General features: G+C 53.7%; 1 protein-coding gene across 18 annotated transcripts in view; it reads left to right on the top strand.

The window, feature by feature from the left end:
- The window catches only part of ZFYVE28 (zinc finger FYVE-type containing 28), a 111,402-nt gene that overhangs the window by 38,440 nt on the left and 51,280 nt on the right, over positions 1-21,682 (top strand). For 13 of the 18 annotated variants that reach the window (XR_010942808.1, XR_010942807.1, XR_010942805.1 and 10 more), the window contains exons 1-3: positions 7,598-7,758; positions 12,004-12,144; positions 20,314-20,451. Coding sequence is in view for 4 of the 18 variants with exons in the window: in XM_067734874.1 (XP_067590975.1) it covers positions 7,609-7,758; positions 12,004-12,144; positions 20,314-20,451 (429 nt within the window). In the remaining 14 variants the exon portion in view is untranslated. Of the gene's footprint in view, positions 1-7,597; positions 7,759-11,656; positions 11,678-12,003; positions 12,145-20,313; positions 20,452-21,682 lie in introns of those variants that run through there. The other 5 variants (XR_010942795.1, XM_067734874.1, XM_067734875.1 and 2 more) reach the window with 3 other exon arrangements.

Here is a 21,682-nt window from a genome sequence, read left to right as displayed (position 1 = left end):
CCTGATCTTTTTTTCTATGAGTTTGCTTGTTTTTGAAGTGTAATTGACCTACAACACTATGTTGGTTCCTGTTCCACAACACAGTGATTTGATGTTTCAAAAGGATCCCCAGGCTACGTCTAGTTATGCTCTGTCACCACACAAAGCTATCACGTAGTTCTTGGCTGTATTCCCCACACTGTACATTTCATACCCGTGGCTCATTTATTTTGCAGCTGAAAGTTTGTCCCTCTTAATCTCCCTCACCTATTTCTATCCTCCCCTCATCCCCCTCCCCTCTGGAAACCACCTGTTTGTTTTCTGTATCTATAACTCTGTTTCTGTTTTGTTATGTTAGTTCATTTGTTCTGTTTTTTAGATCCCACATATAAGTGAAATCATACAGTATTTGTCTTTCTCTGTCTGACTTACTTCACAAAGCATTATACCCTCTAGGCCCATCCATGTTGTCTCGAAAGGCAACATTTCATTCTTTTTTCTGGCTGAGTAATATTCCATTGTGTATATGTACCACATCTTCTTTATCATTCATCTGTGGATGGGCTCTTAGGTTGGTTCCATGTCTTGGCTGTTGTCAATAATGATGCAATGAACACGGAGGTGCAGATATCTTTTTAGATTAGTGTTTGCATATTCTTCAGATAAATACCTAGAGGTGGGATTGCTGCATCATATGGTAGTTTTATTCTTAAGTTTTTGAGGAACCTCCATACTGTTCTCCACAGTGGCTGCACCAATTTACATTCCCACCAACAGGGCACAAAGGTTCCCTTTTCTCCACACCCTCGCCAACTCTTGTTATCTGTGTTCTTTTTGATGATGGCCATTCTGACAGGTGTGAGGTGATATCTCATTGAGGTTTTGATTTGCATTTCCCTGATGACTAGCGATGTTGAACATATTTTCATGTGCCTGTTGGCCATCTGCATGTCTTCTTTGGAAAAATGTCTATTCAGATCCTCTGCCCATTTTCTGAGTTGTTTGTTTTTTGATGTTGAGTCGTATGAGTCCTTTGTACACTTTGGATATTAACCCCTTATCAGATATATCGCTTGCAAACACCTTCCCTCGTTCAGTAAGTAGCCTTTTCATTTTGTTAATAATTTCCTTCACTGTACAGACACGTTTTAGTTTAATGTAGTCCCATTTGTTTATATTTACTTTTCTTCCCCTTGCCTGAGGAGACAAATCCAAAAAAATATTACTATGACCAATGCCAAAGAGCATACTGCCTAGGTTTTCTTTTAGAAGTTTTATGGTTTCAGGTCTTACATTTAAGTCTTTAATCCATTTTGAATTTATTTCTGTAGATGGTATGAGAGAGTAGTCCAGTTTGACTCTTTTGCACGTAGCTATCCAGTTTTTCCCAACACCATTTATTGAAGAGGCTGTCTTTCCCCCACTGTATATTCTTGCCTCCCTTGTCGTAGATTTATTGCCCATATAAGTGTAGGTTCATTTCTGGGTTCTCTATTATGTTCCATTGAGCTGTGTGCCTGTTTTTGTGCCAATATCATACTTTTTTGATTACTGTAACTTTGCAGTATAGTTTGAAATCAGGGAGTGTGATACCTCCAGCTTTGTTCTTCTTCCTGAAGATTGTTTTGGTTCTTCAGGGTCTTTTGTGTTCACATACAAATTTTCGAATTATTTGTTCTAGTTCTGTGAAAAATACCATTGGTATTTTGACAGCGATTGCATTGAATCTGTAGATTGCCTTGGGTAGTATGGTCACTTTAACAGTATTAATTCTTTCAGTGTATGAACACGGGATATCTTTCCATCTGTTTGTGTCATCTTCAGTTTCTTTCATCAGCGTCTTATAGATTTCTGAGTACAGGTCTTTTACCTTCTTAGTTAAATTTATTCCAAGTTATTTTATTCTTTTTGATGTGATTGTGAATGGGATTGTTTCCTTAGTTTCTCTTTCTGATAGCTCCTTGTTAGTGTACAGAAATGCAACAGGCTTCTGTATATTAATTTTGTATATGGCAGCTTTGCTGTTATATGATTGTTAAGTGGTGCAGCCGCTTTGGAACACAATCAGTTCCTCGAAAATTTTAACGCAGTTACCACGTGACCAGGAATTCCACTTCTGGGTTTACGCCCAAGAGGAAACATAGCCACACAAAAACCTGTTCATAGCAGCATTATTCACAATAACCAAGGTAGAAACAAATGCCCACCACCTGATGAACAGATCAACAAAATGCAGTCCATCCACATGGTGGAGTATTATTCAGCTATAAAAAGGAATGAAGTACCGACACATGCTACTGCATGGATTAACCTTGAAAACACGCTATGTGAGAGAAGCCAGACATGAAAGGTCACATCTTGTATGATTCCATTTACTTGAAATAGGCAAACCCATAGAGACGGTAGATGAGGAGCTGGGGGAGGGATGACCGGAAATGGGTGTGAGGCTTCTTTTGGGGGCAATGGAAAGGTTCTAAAGTTAGATCCCGGTGACGGTGCAGACTCTGTGAATATACTAAACCCTCTGCACTGCGTACTTTAACCGGGAGGATCTTACGGGATGTAAGTCACATCTCAAGAAAACTGTTTCTAGAAGCCAGGATTACACTCTTTGGAGACAGGGTGGCTGGGCTCATCCCAACCCGTTGGAGCCACCTGTCCACAGGTCAGCACCACCCAGGTGGCCCCGGGTGAGCTGCTGTCAGAGGGTCTGGGCCCGAGGTGGCAGCAACCACTCTGGGTTTCTAAGTCCTTGGGTCCCTCAGGGGTCTGGAACTGTGCGTCACCCGCTCCTGCTCACCAGGGGCCTCCCTCATGGTGGCTTCCAGTGACGTCCGATCTCTTAGGTCCTCCCAGCAGGACATCCCTTGGGATTCCATGTTCCTCCCCAACCAGCGTGTCCCTAGGACCCGGGAGTGGCCTCTGCCAGTCCACTTCATCCCAGCCCGGTGGGGTGATGTGCCCAGGAGTGGGGGGGACCCTCATGGGCCCCAGGCTGGGTCGGCAAAGCAGAGATCAGGGTGACCACCTGCAGTGATCAACGTGGCCCGGAACCCGGGACCCCTGTTTGGGTCTTTTGATTGCTCCTCTGATTAAACAAATAAGTTCAGTTCACATGCGTTCTGATTAAGTCACTCAAATCCTTTTTGAAGGAGAGGAATAATTCACAATAAGCAATTTAAATTTCCACTTCCCACGAGCGGACTTCCATCCGTCCTAGAAGCTGAGAGGATTGCGACCTCCCCTGGGCTGTTTCCTGGGCTGCTGTCCGCCAGGCCGGGCCAAGCCCAGGACTTGTCCCCGCAACGGGGCATGGCCAGTGGCACCCCAAAGGCCCAGGGCCCCTGGGACAGCGTCCTGTGGCTGTTAGCAGAATGTGAACAGAATTGATTGGCATCCTAACAGGTTTACTATGTAATAGTCTTAAAAATAACATGCTTTTTAAAGAATCTTAAGCCTATTGAAATTCAAAGACAAGATCTCCTGCAGTGTGAAAGCCCAACTGTCAGATACCATTTGTTCCATTTGGTGCTGCGGTGACACTCCCCCTCGAGGTCTGTTGCCACCCTGGGCTCTTTTCCTCTGCAGTTACGGAAGAGCTTCTTTCTGACCCACTGCAGCTGCTGCGGTTGAATTTCTTGCAATCAGTGTTCTTGGCGTGTCATTACACAGCACTTGATTGAGAGTTTTATCTGAGAATCCACTCTCCTTCTGAAAACCCTTCGCTAGATGCTCAGTTACCTCCAGGCATCGTGTCTGCAAATACTGTGGCCAAGGCAAGTGTGGTCACCTGGGATGTTGCAGGGCCCCGAGCCCAGGTGCTCCCCTGGAAGGGGGGTGTCCAGCCCGATAGGGGATACCTCATCCTCACAGGGCCAGTCCAGCCTCCTCCCAGGGCTGGGGGCTTGATATTCCAGAGAACTTCCTCCCAGGGTGGGGGTCCGTCTCCAGATGAGACTGCAGCAGAATTATAAAGGGGCCCCTCGCTGTGCCCCACGGGCAGGGACCCTCTGCAGTCAGAGGGTTTTCTCCTGAGCCGTTGCTGGGCTGCTCTCCAGAGTGGCCGGCAGTGAGGAAGCTGCCCCCTCGGAGCTGGCTGTGGATTTCACTACAAATGAGACCAAGTCAGCTGGGAGGAGCACCGCTCGGTGAGACAGCAGGTGCAGGGAACTGACTTATTGGATGTCTAAACTGGTCCCAGAATCTAAAGCTTTCAGGGTACTAATTTAGCAGACCATCTGGGAAGCTGCAGAAGCCTGGGCTTGCCTCAGGGCAATCCACGGTCAGCTCTGCATAACAAGGTTCTTATAAAACATCATTTTGGACAACACTGGTTATAGAGATAAAAGTATTTGAAACAAAAATTTAGTGAGGTTTAAAACTGTCTCAGGGCTTCCCTGGTGGCGCAGTGGTTAAGAATCCGCCTGCCAATGCAGGGGACACGGGTTCCAGCCCTGGTCCGGGAAGATCCCACATGCCACGGAGCAACTAAGCCCGTGCGCCACAACTACTGAGCCTGCGCTCTAGAGCCGACGCACAACTACTGAGCCCACGAGCCACAACTACTGAAGCCCATGCGCCTAGAGCCCGTGCTCCGCAACAGGAGAAGCCACTGCAATGAGAAGCCTGCGCACCGCCACGAAGAGTAGCCCCCGCTCGCTGCAACTAGAGAGAGCCCGCGGGCAGCAACGAAGACCCAACGCAGCCAGACATGAATAAAATTAATTAACTAGAATAAAATAAAACTCTGTCTCAGAGTTTAGGTGAATCTCTTAGGCGTGGATAAGATTTCGGGACTATTTTTGCTGCGGTAACTGGGCCCTAGGCGTAATTACATTTTGCGTCTCCCCCGCCCCCCAGATTTCTCTGGGGTGTGGCGCCTTGTTTTTGGGTGTCCACGTTCAGCCCCAGGCTGTGTTGGGGGAGTGGCCTCGGGCAGTGTCTGAGCTCACTGTGAGGTTGGGTTACCTCCACTCACCTGGGCTTCCTGAGTACCACTCGACTGGTGTGGTGTTTGTCCTTGCCTTGCTGTGCTAAGGAGGAGGTGCCCCTCCCACCAGAGAGGGACTTGCCCTCTCACAGGCAGCCCTCCTGTGGAGTAGGGGGGAGCATTCCATTCTGTGTCTGGACCATGTGTGTCCACTTTTCCTCCCAGAATTCATTCCACAGCTGGCTCAGTGGAGGTTTTCTGGAGTGGAGGTGCCTCTCCAAGCCCCCTAGCCCAGACTCCAGCCCAGGCCCCGAGCTGGAGGGCTTGGGGAGGGCCTCCCCTGGCCCACTGGGAACCAAGCCCATAGCCAGCGCTGCGCCATTTTTGAGCCTGAGTCTGGAGAAGTGCTTCCCACCAGCCAGGCCTGGCGCTGGCCACGTGGCCTCAGGTCGGGGCCAGGGTTCGGGGCTCTGAAGGGTTGGAGACTAGGGCTGGGCCTGCTCTGGGTGCTGGACTGTGGGCCAGGGCTGGCAGGCCGAGGGGCCAGGTCCACTTCTGCAGGCGGGCGGTTGAGCGGCCCAGACCCCCAAGTCCGCGCCGGCGCGTAAGCGTGGGCGCGCGCGCGCGCACACACACACACACACACACACACACACACACACACACACCCCGCAGGTGCACACACGGGCAGTGGGTGGTTCAGCGCTCCCTGGCGAGCCCTGCAGAGGCGCCGGCGTCCTTACCCTCGTGCTCGCCTGCGTTTCTGGGGCTGCTGGTCCTCGGCCTAACACTGCGACCTCCCCGCCTTCAGGGGCAGCGGCCCCGAGGCCCAGCCTCGCTGCGCCCTCCTGGCCGTCGCGACTTGGTCCTGCCTTGTGAGATGTGGGGGGCCCCGCGTTTGAGGCCCCAGTCTCTTCCTCCTTCCCCTCCGCACGCTCGCTCTTCCGGGCTCACCTGGACACCTGCGCCCCAGGGCCCCTCCGCGTGCCCTGCCCTCTACCCCTTTCCGGTTCTCTGCACCCCGGCCCTTGCGCCCTTGCCCACCTCCCCGCCCTTCTCTGGGCGCCCCCTTCTGCCTGACTCGAAGGACCCAGGGGCCCGTGGGCAGCGGGCATGCGCGGTGGCTGCGCCTGTCCCCGACCTGGGACTCCGGGTGGAGGGGTTGCTCGCACCCTCGCTGTGGGTCACGCCTCCTCCTGGGGTTGAGGCCCCCGTGGGGCTCTGCCAGCAGGACGTCGGGGCGTGTTCAGCCGAGTTCCGGGACAGGGCGCTGGGGGTGGCAGCGATGCTCGCAGGAATGACGTGGTTCCTTAGCGTCTCATTTCTCACTTATCACGGTCAGTTGACTCCACCGCCGCGATGACCGCACCAGGTGCAGATCCCCCGGGCGCCGTGCGAGGTACCCCGTGTGCTTTAAGCCCACTTTGCAGGTGATAAACTGAGGCCGGTAAGGTACTGAGCGGGACTTGAACCTGGAGCCCACCCTGGACCCGTGTCCAGCACGCATCCTCTACATTCGGTGCCCACCTGGTTCCTCTTGCCCCCTGAGCCTCAGACTCTGCTCCCATGCTCTGGAGGGCCCTTGATTCCTCTAACCTAAATGGCTTGTTTTGTTATTATTACCACAGGGGTAAAATAGTTATTGATGCAACTCGAACGTAAAGCCATCAGCCTTTCCTGGGCAAGCACTTGGCAGTGTTCTGCGGCAAAGGGCTGCGCCCTTGAGGCAGCAGGGTTCACAGTGGCCTGGCTGGCCTCCGCACAGCTAAGGACAGGCCACCTGTGGTGCCAGGTCAGGCTGTAGGCACGTGTGGGGCCAGCTGACTGTCTGCTGGCACCTGCCCAGGGTGGGTGGGTCCCGGGGTTCGGCAGTGATGTGGTCTGCAGCCCAGGACAGGGCCAGCCTCCCGGGGGGAGGGATGCTCCCTGGGCATACAGACTCGACACGTGGTGTCTGTGCAAGCTGACCCCCTGTGGGCCCGCGAGCCTGGACCCTGAGCCACAGAGCCTGAGGCCTGGTGGGACCTGCTGGCTCACCCTCCGGGCCACATGGTGCCAGCCGGGATGATGGCTCTGTGCTCTCTTGTCCCCATCACCCAGCAGGAGCCAGTAGGGAAACTGAGTCACAGGAAGAGGCCTTCCTCTGTCGGGGGGCCAAGTGACAGGTGAGACTGCTTACTGGGTGTGGGATACTGGGTGGATTTGTGGATCTCGCTCTCTGAGCCTGAGTTTTTCCTTCTGTAAATTGTTGGATTCGGGGAGTTAGATGACACACATTCAGCACTGGGTGGTTATCTTTGTGATTCAACTGCACCCAAACCCTGCCCACCCATTCCTACAACCACCAGGGATGGGCCCCCCTCTAGGCTCGGTAGGAAGCAGCTGGCTGCCCCAGGGGCTCCCTGATGGGGGGGTGCTGGGCAGCCTGAGCGAACCACGGGCATGGTGATGTGCCTCTGGTCGGTCCCGTACCTAGGCCTGAAGGCCACAGGGAGGGCAGGTACCCGAGTCCTGAGAGAGAGCAGGGGCCGGAGGGGCACCCAGTGGGAGCCCTGGTGGAGAAGCCTGGAGGGGGGAGGGGGCAGCTGAGTGGGGGTGGGGCGGGAGTCACCAGCCACCCGCCATCCACGGGCCAGATGGCAGGGCTGCCACCATGTGACTACAGGAGTGTGTGCCTATCTGGGGCGCCAGATCCGCTGATGGTGGCTGGCGGTGCCGCCGGGTCAGCGCTGGTGTACCGACGCACTCCTGTGGACAAGGCCGACCTTGGGGATATGGGTCATGGCCAGCCGGGCACTGCAGAACTCAGAGGGGACAGAAGCGTGGTGGAGAGTCGCAGGAGGGTCTGGGTGAGTGTTTGGAGGAAGCGAGGGGTCCCAGCCCTGGTGACCAGTGGTCAGTGGGTTTCCTTGGCAGTCCAGTGTGGCCTGGTCAGCTTCTCCCGCGCCCAGGGCCTGAGGATCAGCGGGTGGTCGGATGCACAGCACGGGGAGCAGCCAGGTTCGGAGTGTGTGTGACCTGAGGCTTTTCGCTGGTTTCTCTGCGATGCTCTTGGATTTGGGTGTGGAGTGGGGAGTCCGAGGCTTCACGGGAAAACTGGTCCAAGCGAGGCCCAGGGCCTGGGCTGGGCTCTTAGGCCCCCAGCCCTCACGCCTGAGCTCCCTGCGCTCTGTCCAGCTGAAAGGCCCACCTGGGGGTCCAGCGAGATCCGCAGGGCTCTCTTCTGCTGAGTGTCAGGGTGGTGGGGGTCCTGTGGGGTAGTGCGTCTCGGGAACCAGCGTTTGGAGCCTGGGTCGTGTCCTGGGACAGCTGCTGGGGGGCTGCTGGCGGGGCAGGGGGCCGGGACTCTGCGCAACCGGGGCTGCACTCCATTGCTGAGCTTGCGAGGCGGGTGTGAGGGGGCTGGTCCTTTCTGACCTGGCCGTGCTGCCTGTCCTGCCATCTGTCCCGCCCACCTGTCCCACCATCTGCCTTCTCTTCTTGTTCCCGTCCTGGAGCTTGGCTGTGACTGTGCTGCTGCCCTGCAGTGACAAGGCATCCTTCTAAGGTTCTTCCGCTGCAGTGTTTACTTCCTATTTGGGAAGCGAGAGGCGTGAGAGAGCTCCTGCCCTGGTCACTCTCACCTCCTCCTCTCTCCCACGTGGGCTCCTGAGTATCCTTAGAGTGAGACCTGGGCTGGCTGCCAGCCCTGCCGTGTCCACTGATGTGACCTTGGCCATTAGTCTTCTTCATCACTGGGCCACCTCACAGAGGGGTCTGGGTGTACCCGCTGAGGCACAAGCAGTGCTCCGCACCGGGCTAGGGACACTCGTGGTTCATGCCACATTCTGCCGCAGCCCAGCTGGCCAGCCTCACAAAGGCTGGGTCCCTCCAGCATTGTCACACGCCTGGCTCAGACGGGCTCCTGAGGGCGGGGCCTGAGCTCACACCCACCTGCATCCTGTATCCCACATCTGCATTCACAGCTGCATCCCGCATCCCCATCCTGCATCGCAGAACAGGTGTTTGAATGAATGGATAATTTCATCAGCTTAACAAAATTAGTTCTGAGTTAGTCAGCTTTTGCACTTTGGACTGATTCAGTACTGCTGTGTTTTGGGGTGTTTGAGGCTTCTTTGGGGCTGCTTGTTCACTACTCTTCTAACCTCCTAAGCTAAATGCTACCTTCATTAATTTTATTTTTGTCTTGTAACACTGGAATCTGTCATTGCTATGAATTTATTGTGAGAGAATATTGACATCGTGTGCCAAAAAAGACATTCCTACTGGGCTGTATTTTATTCTCTTATAGTTTTTATTTCAAAACTGGGTGAGTACTTCTTCGTATTTATATCAATTGATTTTCTTTGCTGTGGACATTTTACTTAGGCACATTTAAAAGTCTAATTTAGGGGCTTCCCTGGTGGTCCAGTGGTTAAGACTCTGCGCTCCCAGTGCAGGGGGCCCGGGTTTGATCCCTGGTCAGGGAACTGGATCCCACATGCCGCGACTAAGAGCCCGCACATCGCCACGAAGATCCTGCATGCCGCAGCTAAGACCTGGTGCTGCCAAATAAATAAATAAATATAAAATAAATAAATAAAAGTCTAATTTATAATTTGATTTTAAATGTTGTTGAACGAGGCTTCCTGATTCAAACCAAAGAGAGAGAGTTCCTGTTCCGAATCTTTACCTTCCTCCAGTCGGCAGGCCTTCGAGTTGGCCTGAGGGTGACCCTGCCCTGCTGGACCGATTTAGTCCTGAGTGATGAGCCGGCTGGAGACTGCTGTGTTTGCTTCATTCTCTGCATACTTAGAAATGGAAATGTAGCACCAAAATTTTCTTTTGGATTCTGTTAATCAGCACAGATTGAGTTTTGTAAGTTGTGTTCATTCATTTCCTGGACTTCTGCCCGGAGGTTCTGTCTCCCTAGCGTCTGGGGTGTCCGGGTGAGGATGGCGGCCGCACTCGGTTAAGATTCTCCTGCTGCTCCTTGGCATCCCCGGGAGACACAGGGAACTTTGGATTCTTCTTTGGAAATGCCAGTCCTGAGGGGGCTGGAAAGCTGTCTCGGAATATCACTTAAAATTTAAAAATCAAAAAAAAATTAAAAAATCACACAGATCTTTTGTGTCTCAACAAAATAAAGATAATTGTTAGGTTAAAAAATTTTTTTTATTCTCTAGCTTCTGCTGTGTGTGTGTGTGCTCAGCTCTCTTTTTGCTAATGGTCGACACATTCGTAGGTGTGCTGTTAAGGTCTTTGATTTACTGAAAACAAAGCAAGGTGAGCCCAAAGGGTTTGTCTCTGTGCATCGATTCCAAGGTGGCAGATTCCACCACGCCCACCCCGTGCCCTTCGCAGGGAGAGCGGGAGGCTGTTCGTGGTCACGGAGACGTTTAGCCCACGCAAGGCTTGTGGGGGTTGGCTGGGGTCCTCCAGGACTGGGTGCTGTTGTCTTCTTCCCTGGCCTCTCCCCGGGCAGGCAGGCCCTTTCCAGTTCTCCACAAGCCCCACTGCTCCCTTTTGTCTTCTCCCCCATGTAGGTGTCTGCCAGGCCCTGAAGACACGAGATTGAACCCTGGTTGGGGGGTCAGAGGGCAAGGGTGTCTCTCCCTCCTCCTAGCTTCTGAAACTAAGAGGAGGCTCCAGGGTGGGAAGTGGGTCCAAATGGGCCTTAATGGAGGGATGTGGGTCGGGGTCGGGGGAGCTTGACTTAGGGTGGCAGGGACAGTGGGTGAGGGCACCATTCAGAGTCAGCTGGCTCCCCACCTCCCAGACCCTCTCCTTCCGTCTTTCCTTCCGGTCAGCACAACAGGAAAGGGGCAAAAATATACTGCCAGCCCCTGACCCCAACCTGGTTCCTGTCTCATCACAGAGGGGTCACTGGTGGCCCTCCTGGGCGTGAGTCAGCTGAGCCCATGGCGGGGGCCAGGGTCTGGACCTGCCCCATTCCTGGCCATGTCCCCAGCCCTGCATCCTTGGCAGTGGGTGCGCAGGTGCCCTTGCTGGGTGTGTGCAAGGATCGGTGAATCCCCGCCACTCTCCTGTGGAAAAGTCCCAGGGAGGTCTCCCATTGGCCCTGCCTGGGTCACATGTCCGCCTCCTGGGCCAATCACTGAAGCCCCCCTCTCCCCTGCCTGAGGTCGGCTCAGCCTACCTGAGGGGCTTACTCACCACACCAGGGGTTTGGGCCAGCATCCCGAGTGACCCAGAGTCAGGCACTGATGAATGACCAAGTCCCCTGAGTGGAGGAAAGAACCACCCTGGGACGGGCCACGTAGGGGGAGGGGGCGGAATACGGGTTCCATCGAGCAGAGAGCTGAGAGAAATTACAAAAATAAGTTACCTTATGTTCAACAAAATGTAGGGTGTAAAGACAGCCATGTGCTGATTCTTAGGTAGAAGAAGGAGGGAACCGAGGGTTGATTGGGTGTCTTTCCTTCTCTTCTGTCTTTCTCTGTCCCATCCTGGAGCGCACCTTTTATAAAAACATGTTTGAGGGCTTTGCAACCCTTCCCGTGTGCTTGTCCTAATCCTGGAGACTCAGATCCAAGGGGACAGCCCTTGGCACCTCGGCTGGAGGGAGCACAGCGCCGAGGCCTGGGGTGGGCGTGAGCGTGTGGACAGGACAGCACGTGGCCGGCGGGGCTGGAGCTGGGGACAGACCTGGGCGGTCACGTGGCCGGCAGGACGGGCGGAGGCGCACGGAGCTGGGCCTTCGCTCCAAGGGTGGGGTTACGCCTGAAGACCCAGAATCAGAAGAATGCCCCGTGCCTTTCGTGGGAGGTGAGCCTCTGAGAGAAGCGTTTCCCCCCACAAAGCCCCGCACCTCCTGGGTCGTGGAAACTGGGCTGAGCGCTGGGAGGAGGCTGGGGAGCGGGCCGCGCCCTTCCTTCAGCGGCCGCCTTCATCACTTCAGTTTAGTTTAGGACTAAAACTCCTTTCTGAGCGCTGATTCCACCGTCCCGCGCCCCGGCCCTCCCCAGCCCTCGTCTGGGGTGCTTCTCCCCGCCTCCGGGGCCTCAGGGGAGCCGGCGGGGTGACGGGCCCCGCCCACGGTGGGGACAAGGCCACGCCCCCCCGGGCGGCGCTCACCCCCTCTCTCCCCGCAGCGGTCGGACCCGCAGCTGCTGGCGCAGTTCTACCACGCGGACGAGGAGCTGAGCCAGGTGGCGGCCGAGCTGGACAGTCTGGACGGGCGGAAGGACCCCCAGCGCTGCACGCTGCTCGTCAGCCAGTTCCGCTCCTGCCAGGTGAGCGGCGGGACGGAGGGGAAGGAGGGCGGGCCAGGGGAGCCGTCTCAGGGAGGGAAACCGGACCGGAGTGGGGCGGGGGGGGGACATCCCGGGGACAAGAGCAGGTTGGAAGGGGCGGGTTCGCGGGACACCCTCGGAGAGGAACGTGGGAGGACGAGGAGCCGGCACGGGGAAGGGGACGACGGCCCGCGGGGCCGCCGCAGAGCTGGCAGGGTGGCGACCTCCTGCTGTAGGGTTCAGCTGGTCCTGGACACCATGCTGGGAATTCCTCTCGGTTCCCTGAACCCGGGAGGCTTCACCAGCACAAGAGCACGTGGATGAAGCAAGTTTTGTCAAGTGACCGTCTGGGTCGTTCACCAAGTTCCAGAACCTTCTCCGTGTATTCAGCCCACCAGTCTGAGTCTCCACCGGGGAGGTGAGGGCTGTGCGTCCTAGATCACAGGGGTGGGTCTGGGGAAGCAAATGTCCCATCGTGTCTTTCAAGCATCAAGGGTTCTTACAGCATCCTTGAGGGGGCGGGAAGAGTACACCCCATCCCATTCCCATCTCTCAGGAGGGTCCAGGGACCAAGGGGACAGGAGGGTCTCCCGACTGGCTGGTTTGTCGATGCCCTGCTTCCCCACCGGAGGATGTCCTTCCTGTGCCCTCAGCTCGCCCACCGCTGGCAGCGAGGAGGCCTCTCTCTGCCCCTCCCCCCACCACAGGGTGGGGCTCCCTGCAGGGGGCTGTGTTTACTCCCAAGGCCGCTTATGCCCGCTCACTGGCTATTGTAACTGCATGTTACACAGAGTGACCGAGTGGGGTGAAACTCGGCTTGTGCCTTGCAGAGCCTCGTTAGGGAAAATCAGAGGGGGGGACGGCCCTGGGGGTGGATGCGTGTCAGGCCGCTTTAAAAAGGTCGAGAAACGAAGCATAAAAATCAGCCAAAGTAGTTCACGCTCACATAGCGACACGAGCATCTTTCACTTCTCACTGCTCTCTGAAGACCCGTGTCGGGGTCCCCAAAGCCACGCTGGGCTTCCAGCAGCAGGACACGCAGGGCTCACGTATACTCAGGGCTCTGATCCATCGCAGCGAAGGGCTGTGAAGCAGAACCACCGAAGGGAGAGGGCCTGGGGGCGAGCTTCCAGAACCCTGTCCCGTGGAGTCACGCGGGCCGCGTTCCACCCCCAGCGACACGCTGTCCCCAGGGAAGCTCGTCAGAGACTCAGAACCGGGGCTCTCATTGGGGGCCCGCAGGCTCTGCAGGCCCCTCTGCCGGGCACACACCGAACTCCAGCCCCGGGGAGGGGGGAAGGGTGTCAGCACAGACACAGCAGGGGAGGCCCAGGGAGCCCCCCATCCCGACACCCCAGCTCCCGGACGCCAGCCCAGGGCCAGCCCCGCACGCGGGCCTCGCAGAGGGCGGCAGCCAGGCCCGCTGGGAGGACTCCTCTCCCCACAAACGCGTGGCTGAAAGTTATGGCTGAGGCATCCTGGGTGCTGGCTCTGTACTCAGCTGCCCGCCCCAGGAAGACGGACTTAGAAGAGGCGCCAAAGTGAGCCTCCCTGTGTGTACCGTGACTTTATAAAGGCTTGTCACTGTCCCATTTGTTTCACTGGCCGGTTACTGGGGCTCCTTGTCTTGTCAGGGGCTCGCACTACAGTGAATTTCTACAAAGCTCAGCTATTTAGGTTGGAAAGTCACTTTTATTTCTAACATCTCTCGAAACAGGTACTTTTTTTTTTTTTTTTTTTGGCTGTGCTGATCGGCTTGTGGGATCTCAGTTCCCCGACCAGGGATTGAATCAGGGTCATGGCAGTGAAAGCCCAGAATCCTAACCACTAGGCCACCGGGGAACTCCCCGAAACAGGCCTTTTGCCATTTCTAATTTTCATTGACCTTCATGATGCTGCCAGTTCATTTGTTCATTCATTCCTTCATTCCTTCATTCAACAGTGCTCACTTGCAGAGGTGCCCCTGGGCAGAGGGTGGATGATGTCATAGGAGGTGACATCCTATGTGACATAGGATGATGTCACAGGCAGGCGCAGGGGAGGTGGGCATTTGGCAGGCCGTTGTGGTCAGGGAGGGGCTTCGACAAAGGCCGAGAGCATGGGGTGATGTGTGTGATCCCAGCACGAGAACCGAGATAACATGCAGGTCTGACGGATGCGGCTGGCTGCAGCCCACTCTGCCGGGTCACTTGCTGGCCTTGATTTTAGAGCACGGTTGCCCTGGGGAGGTCACCCAACTCCAGATTTAGCTGGTCCCCCATCCCCTGAAGTTCCCAGCACCTGTGAGTCAGTTCTAGAGGATGTGGATGCCCCTGCCAAGTACCCAGAGGTCATGAATTTCTCGGCCCTGGGTAGTGGCTCAGCCCCCTGTCGGGGGCACCTCAGGCCTCCCAGGTCCCATCAGACCAGGTGGACCCTCAGCTGAGCAGGGGGCATCTGTGTAGAGCACGCCTGGCAACGCCAGCCTGGCCCGGCTCTGCTTCCCGGGGGCCCCTGCGGGTCCTCACGTTGGTCTCAGTGCCGCTCAGGTCATACCTTCTGTCTGGGGTCAGCTGGACAGGCTGGTTGGGTGTGGTGTTTTGAACCTTCTGACCCGAAATGGAGTCTTCTAGCTAAGTCTCCAGCCTGACCAGGCACGCAGCAGAGGCCCAGTGAACCGCAGCTTCTCCCGTGTGGCACTGTGGAGGGTGAGGCAGGTGCATTGCGGTTCAGCCTCGCTGGGCTGACTCTCATCCCAGTTAGAAGGAATCTAAGTAATGCGCCTTTGCGTAAACTGAACTTCCTTCAGGAGAATTGTGGGCTAGGGCACACATGAGTGTGCAGGTGGTTTCTGATGACGTTTGCACGGGTTTTCGTTTTCCTTCTTGCTTCAGAAAATCATAGAGGATTTAAGAAATCATGCTGATGGCGCAGTAGGATGAAATGAATTCTGGATTGTTGTTACGCACTGAAGTGTGTCCCCCGCCCCGCCCCCAATTCATGTGTTGAAGCCCTAACTCATAGCGCCTCAGGTGTGGCTGCATTTGGAGGTGGAGCCCTTAAAGAGCTGATTAAGGTAAAATGAGGTCACTGGGGTGGGCCCTGATCCAATCTGAGTGATGTCCTTACAAGAAGAGGCAGTTAGGACACAGACAGGCACAGAGGGACGACCACAAGAGGACACTAAATCCCTTATAGACGATGACTTGCGAACATTTTCTCCCAGTCTGTGGAGTAGCTTGTCATTCTCCTAGCAGTTTTGCGAAGAGCCTAAGTTTCAAATTTTGATGCAGCCCAATTTACCTATTTTTTCCTTATATAGATCATCCTTTCGGTGTCATATCTAAGAAATCGTGGTCTAACCCAAGGTCATCAAATTTTCTCATTTTCTTTCAGAAAGAAAGAAAGGTTTTTTATTTATTTATTTATTTGGCTGCATTGGGTCTGTTGCTGCGCGCGGGCTTTCTCTAGTTGCGGCAAGCAGTGGCTACTCTTCCTCGTGGTGCGCGGGCTTCTCACTGTGGTGGCTTCTCTTGTCGCGGAGCATGGGCTCTAGGCACATGGGCTTCAGTAGTTGTGAGGTTTTATATTTAGGTCTCTCATCCATGTTGACCTAACTTGAGTATATGGTGTGAGCTTTCAACCAACATTCATATTTTTTTTTTGCAAATGAATTTTCAATTGTTCCAGCATCATTTGTTGAAAGACCATCCTTTCTCACTGAAAAGACTGTCCTTTTTGTACTAAATTGTTCTTGCACCTTTGTTGAAAGTCATTTGTCCATATCTGTGTGGGTCTATCTCTGGGTCCTCTAGTCTGTTCCGCTGATCTGTCCTAAGGCCAGTATCACACTGTCATAATTATGGTAGGTTTAAAGTAAGTTGTAAAATCAGAGGGCGTCAGATCTCCAACTTTGTTCTTCTGTTTCAAAGTTGTTGTGGCTGTTCTAGGTTCTTTGCATTTCCATATAAAACTTAAAAACAGCTTGTAGATGTCTACAAAAAAGTCTGAGTTTTTGATTGGGGTCACATTTAATCTATAGATCAATTTTGGGAAAAGCATTGAGTTTTTCACCCTTCAGTGTGATGTTAGCTATCGTAGGGTTTTCATAGATGCTCTTTTTCAGGGTGAGGAAGTTGCCATCTATTCATAGCTTGCTGAGAGTTTTATCAGGAATGGATGGATGTTGGATTTTTTTCAAATGCTCTGTGTCTGTTGAGGTTATCGTGTGTTTTCCTTTCCTCTTAGTTTGTTGATATGGTAAATTACATTTAGATTTTATTAACTATTTTTATTACTGTCCACCCCATCACCCACAGCAACAGCAGCAGTAACAGCAGCTGATCCGGAGGGACAGATGGGATCAGCCCCTGTAAGGTTCCTACTGTATGTGTGAGGTGGTCTCGAACTCTTTGAAAGTCGTCTTATGTCTTTATGTCATACGTGTTCGTCTTACATGTGTTTAGACTCACACTATATTGTCAGTGTTTTTGTTTAAACAGTCAAATGTTTTGCAAAGAAAATTCAACAATAATAAAGGCTCTTGCATTTTTCCCGTGCGGTCGCCCTTTCTGGTCTCTCTGTTCCTTCGTGAAGATCTCAGTTTCCATCTGGTGTCTTTTCCCTGTTGCACGAAAGACTTCCTTTAGCATTTTTTGTAGTGCGAGTCTGCTGGTCATGAATTCTTATCTTGCCATCAATTTGGAAAGCTATTTTTGCTGGGTTTAGAATCCTAAGTTGTCATTTTCCCCTCAATACTTGAAAGATGTTCTTCCACTCTTCTCACTTGCATTGTTTCCAGTGAGAACGCTAATGTCATCTTACCTTTGTTCCTTGTATGTACTATTTTTTCTCTTGCTACTTGTGAGATTTTCTCTTTTTATTAGTTTTCATCAATTTGATTATGCTGTGACTTTGTATCGCTTTCTTTGTGTTTCCTGTGCTTAGGGTTCATTGAACTTCTTGGATCTGTGAGTTTATAGTTGTCATTAAATTTGGGGAAAAAATTAGTCACTATTCCTTCACATATTTTTTTGTTTCAGTTCTCCTCCTCTTGGGTCTTGAATTGTACATATTTTGACATATTGAGGTTGTCCTAGAACTCATTGATGGTCTCTTCTATTATTATTATTGGTATTTTCTCTCTGATAAATTTGGGAAGTTTCAATTGCTGTGTCTCCAAGTTTATTGTTCTTTTTTTCTGACCTGTCTAATCTGAGGTTAATCCCATCCGGTGTATTTTTGTTTTCACCTCAGATACTGTAAGTTTTGTCTCTGGATGTTTGAGACCTTTTTGTTTCTTCATTGATTCCACGTAACTTTCTGAACACACACAAGTCAGTTATGACAGCTGCCTTCATCCCCTGTTCTATCGCCTCTGTCAGGTCTGGGTTGGTTTCGATGGGTTGCTTTTTCTTTTCATCGTGTGTCATATTTTCCTAATTCTTTGCAAGCCTGGTAATTTTTTAGATAATTTTTTAAAAATTATTTATTTATTTTTGGCTGCGTTGGGTCTTTGTTGCTGCACACGGGCTGTCTCTAGTTGCAGCGAGCAGGGGCTACTCTTCATTGCGGTGCGCAGGCTTCTCGTCATGGTGGCTTCTCTTTGTTGCGGAGCACGGGCTCTAGGAGCGCGGGCTTCAGTAGTTGCAGTGCACAGGCTTCAGTCATTGTGGCTTGCGGGCTCTAGAGCGCAGGCTCAGTAGTTGTGGCGCACGGGCTTAGTTGCTGTGTGGCATATGGGATCTTCCCGGACCAGGGCTCGAACCCGTGTCCCCTGCATTGGCAGGCGGATTCTTAACCACGTGCCACCAGGGAAGCCCAAGCCTGGTAATTTTTTAATTGGATGCCCAACCTTGGGAATTTTACCTTGCTGAGAGCTGAATATTTTTTTCCGTAAACTTTTTTGAGCTTTGTTCTGTGATACAGTTTGGTTACTTAGAAATGGTTTGATCCTTTTGCATCCTGTTTCTTTAAGGTGTTAGGCAGGATCAGAGCTGTGTTTAGTCTGGGGCTAAGAATAGTCCGCTACTGAGGCGAGACACTTTCAGTATCTACCCAATGCCCTGTGAACCGTGAACTTCTCTACTCTTCGGCCCTGTGCCCAGCTGAATGAATACTCAGGGGCCTCCCCAGAGGCTGTCTCCCTGGGCAGCTCAATTATGTCTGCTACTCTGCCCTCTGGATTCTGGCTGCCTTGGTCTCCCCGGGCTCTCAGCTCTGTCTCTTCAACTAGGGAGTTTGCTGGGTCCCACGTGGGTACCTTCTGTCTGTGCCACGACCTGAAAATTCCCTCCAGGCAGTGAACTGGGCAGTCATAGCTCCCACCTCATTTGTTTCTCTTCTCTCTGGGATCACTTATTGCCTGACGTCCAGTGTCTGGACAACCCCTGTCTCATTTGCTTCCATTATTGTTGTTTGAAGAGGTAAATTTCATGCATGTTGCCCCACCTTGGGTGGAATCAGACGCCCCAGTAAACGTCGTTGAGGGACACTGTGTGTTCAGCACTGCTCTATCACTGGGGACCCATCAGTGCAGGGAAAAAGCCCTCACCCTCAGGCAGCTGCCATCCTGGGGCTGGGCAGGGTGGGATCACTGCCACTAAAAGGCCACACAACTTTGGGTAAGCCCTGCCGCCTTGCTGGGCTAAGATTCCTGGCTCTCAATACCAGCTGACGTTTTCTGAGCCCTTGCTGTTATTTTTGCCACTATTTGTTCATTACTTTGTTGAATCGTGAGAAAGAGACCTGCCCACCCAGAAAACCTTTTAAACAGAGCTGACAGTAGGACCACTTGATGTTGGTTGGATTTATTTTTATGTTTTGTGCGATTTCCTTATGGTGCAGAATTTCCTTCAGAGTTTAGTGCATCAGTTGTTTGCATTAGAAAGTCATGCTTCCCGCTCACATCTACTGCCTAAGAAAAATGAGACTCAAGCCTCAGAGGGTGGAGAGGAGGACTGTTGAGATACGAAACTGCTGAGGGTGAGGGTGTGCTGTCTTTTTTTGGAAAGCAGCTTGGTGGAATGTAATTAGGGCCTATAAATGCACTTCACACTCTGACTTTGTAATGGTGCTTCTAGGGATGAGTGGATTCTGAGGGACTAACCCAAAATTCAGTGTCAGGCACCGCCGTGGTGATTGCCTTACTCACGGTAAATTAGAAATGACATAAGTGTCCAGCAGAAGAGGAAGCAGGGAGTTCAAAGGATGGTCCGTGTGCTGGAATCTTACGTGGCTCCCCGTCACAAGCTGGATTTGTGGAAAGTGATAATAACACGTCCCAACAGTAAATGACAGCAGCAGAGTACAAAATAACGTCCACAGATGATCCCAACCGTGCTGCGGATGGGAAGCAGCCCACGGGGACAAGAACCGGAAGGAAGCGTGCCACCTGCAGTCACTGTCCCAAGGACATTCCCTGCCCCTCCACTTTCCCATGTTTCCAGTTTCTCTGGGATGAATGGGTATTAATCTTACCTTTAACAAATTAAAGAAACAAACTAAACTTTCAACATTCTTACAATTCTACTGAATGGATGGTAGACGTTTAAAGAACAGGACAGTTTTGAGAAAAGAATGGGATGTAATTTAAGATGCAGTAAAAACAGGTTTGAGAAGACCAGTCTTACACGTGGTCTCCTAGTGATGTCTGTCCCGACAGCAGGTCTTGCCTGTGTCGCGATCATGCCCAGGGTGACACAGGCTTATATGTTAATCAAAGCAGCACAGCAAGTGGGCGGTGAAAATCCACTTTTTGTGTGTCTGTCCACCTAGCAATTCCATTCCTCCAGCTCTCTCCTAAGAAATTTGCGTACAGGAGTTCAGAGAGATGCTCGGGGCGGTCATCGTGGCTGAGGCTGCAGGGAGCCCAGGTGCGCGGCTCCGCAGGGAAAGGTACAGCCGTCACAAAGGGCGATGCACCATGAACTTGGTGACTGACGTGGGACGCGCCCTCAGCCCTCGTGGCGGGTGCTCTAGACACCTGGACGTGGGGAAGGGTGTGTTCTTCACTCTGGATACTTCTGGAAAGTTTGAGCTCCTTGTAGCAGTTGCAGAGCAGGCCCACGTGTGCTACCACATCACCTCGTCACCCTAACCTGCACTGGGCTTGCTTCTCCGACTTTCCAAGCAGTCCTGTCAGCCACCAGCTGGAGCTGCGTCTTAGCGCACGTCCTGTTTCTGTTTCAGGACAACGTGTTAAACATCATTAACCAGATCATGGATGTGTGCATCCCCCAGGACCGCGCCCCACGGGATTTCTGTGTCAAGTTCCCCGAGGAGATCCGGCACGACAACCTGGCCGGCCAGCTCTGGTTTGGCGCCGAGGTAGTGGGTGGCTGCCGGGGTCCGGGGTCACGGTGCTGCAGGGCCTGGCGTCTCCTCCTCCAAGGGTTACAGATGGTGCTGAGCCTGTAGGGTGGCGGGGAGGCGAGAACATGCTCCCTGGAAACTATACACAAGCAAATATAGACACGAGGCCTCACATGTGATTTCTATGAGGTTCTCAGGCCCCCAGACACGTAGGGCCTAAAAGCGGTTCTTATTACAATAATGCTGGTATTCGGAACAGCACTGCCCGTCCTGCACCCGCAGGACTGTTTCTTCTTGCGGGGCGGGGCGACTATGCCCTGGCCCACACTCCAGCTGCCACTCACAGAGCCCCTCCGATCTTGGTCTTCACCTCCCGAGGAGGAGCCTGAGGCACGGGAGGGAGGTGTCCGCCCGGGGAGGCAGGACCAGCCTCACCCCAGCCAGTGGTGACCCATGGGACACCCAGACGACCCCTTGGCCTTGCTCTCGGGACCCTAGGGGTGTGCGCTGCCCCGTCCTCCCCGCCTCAGCTCTGCAGGACTCCTGGAATGCCCCCCTCCCCCACGCTGCCGGGCCCTCGTGCCCACCGGCGCCCCCCTTTCAGCCCACTCCACCCGGCTCCTCTGAGCCGCACCTGGTTGGGCGTCCCTGCTGGGGCCCTGGGTAGGCCGTCTCTCCCCCCAGCCTCAGTGCTCAGCTCTGCAAAGCGGGTCCCAGGGTCAGGGGCAGCTGTGCAAGCCATGAGGTGATGCAGGGAGCCTTTATGGACACGAGGCGTCTGCTTCCTAGAACACCTGGATTTCCTGGGGAGCCGCAGTCAGTCCCGGTGCGGTGGACCTGGAGTAGGGCCGGAACCTGGCGTCTGTGGACCGGGTGGGGAGGGGACAGGAGTCACATGGCCCGGAGGCCCCTGCATGGAGCCCCCAAACCCGAGGGCACTTGTTCTCACCGCCGTGATGGCACTGCATCTAAGAGAAACCAGGAGGGAGCAGGCGCCCCAGAGCGGAAGGGGGAGGGGGGCAGGAATATGAGGGAGGGGCTCCCGGAAGGGAGGCCCGGGAGGCATCTCCGGGATGAGGCGCCCCAGCCCCGCCGTTGCTCTGCCATCCGGTCCCACTTCTGGCTGTACAGTCTTCTCGGGCGCTGTGTGGGGGGGGGGCCTTGCTCCGCGCCTGGTGTCGTGGGTTCCGGAAGCCCGCACGCTCCGGGCGCCGAGGACACGCGGGTGGGGCCTCCCTGACGCCCT

This window comes from Pseudorca crassidens, chromosome 4 (genome assembly GCF_039906515.1).
Source record: "Pseudorca crassidens isolate mPseCra1 chromosome 4, mPseCra1.hap1, whole genome shotgun sequence".
Taxonomy (NCBI): domain Eukaryota; kingdom Metazoa; phylum Chordata; class Mammalia; order Artiodactyla; family Delphinidae; genus Pseudorca; species Pseudorca crassidens.
Note: the sequence above shows the minus strand (reverse complement) of the source record. Positions and strands in the feature narration are given on the sequence as shown.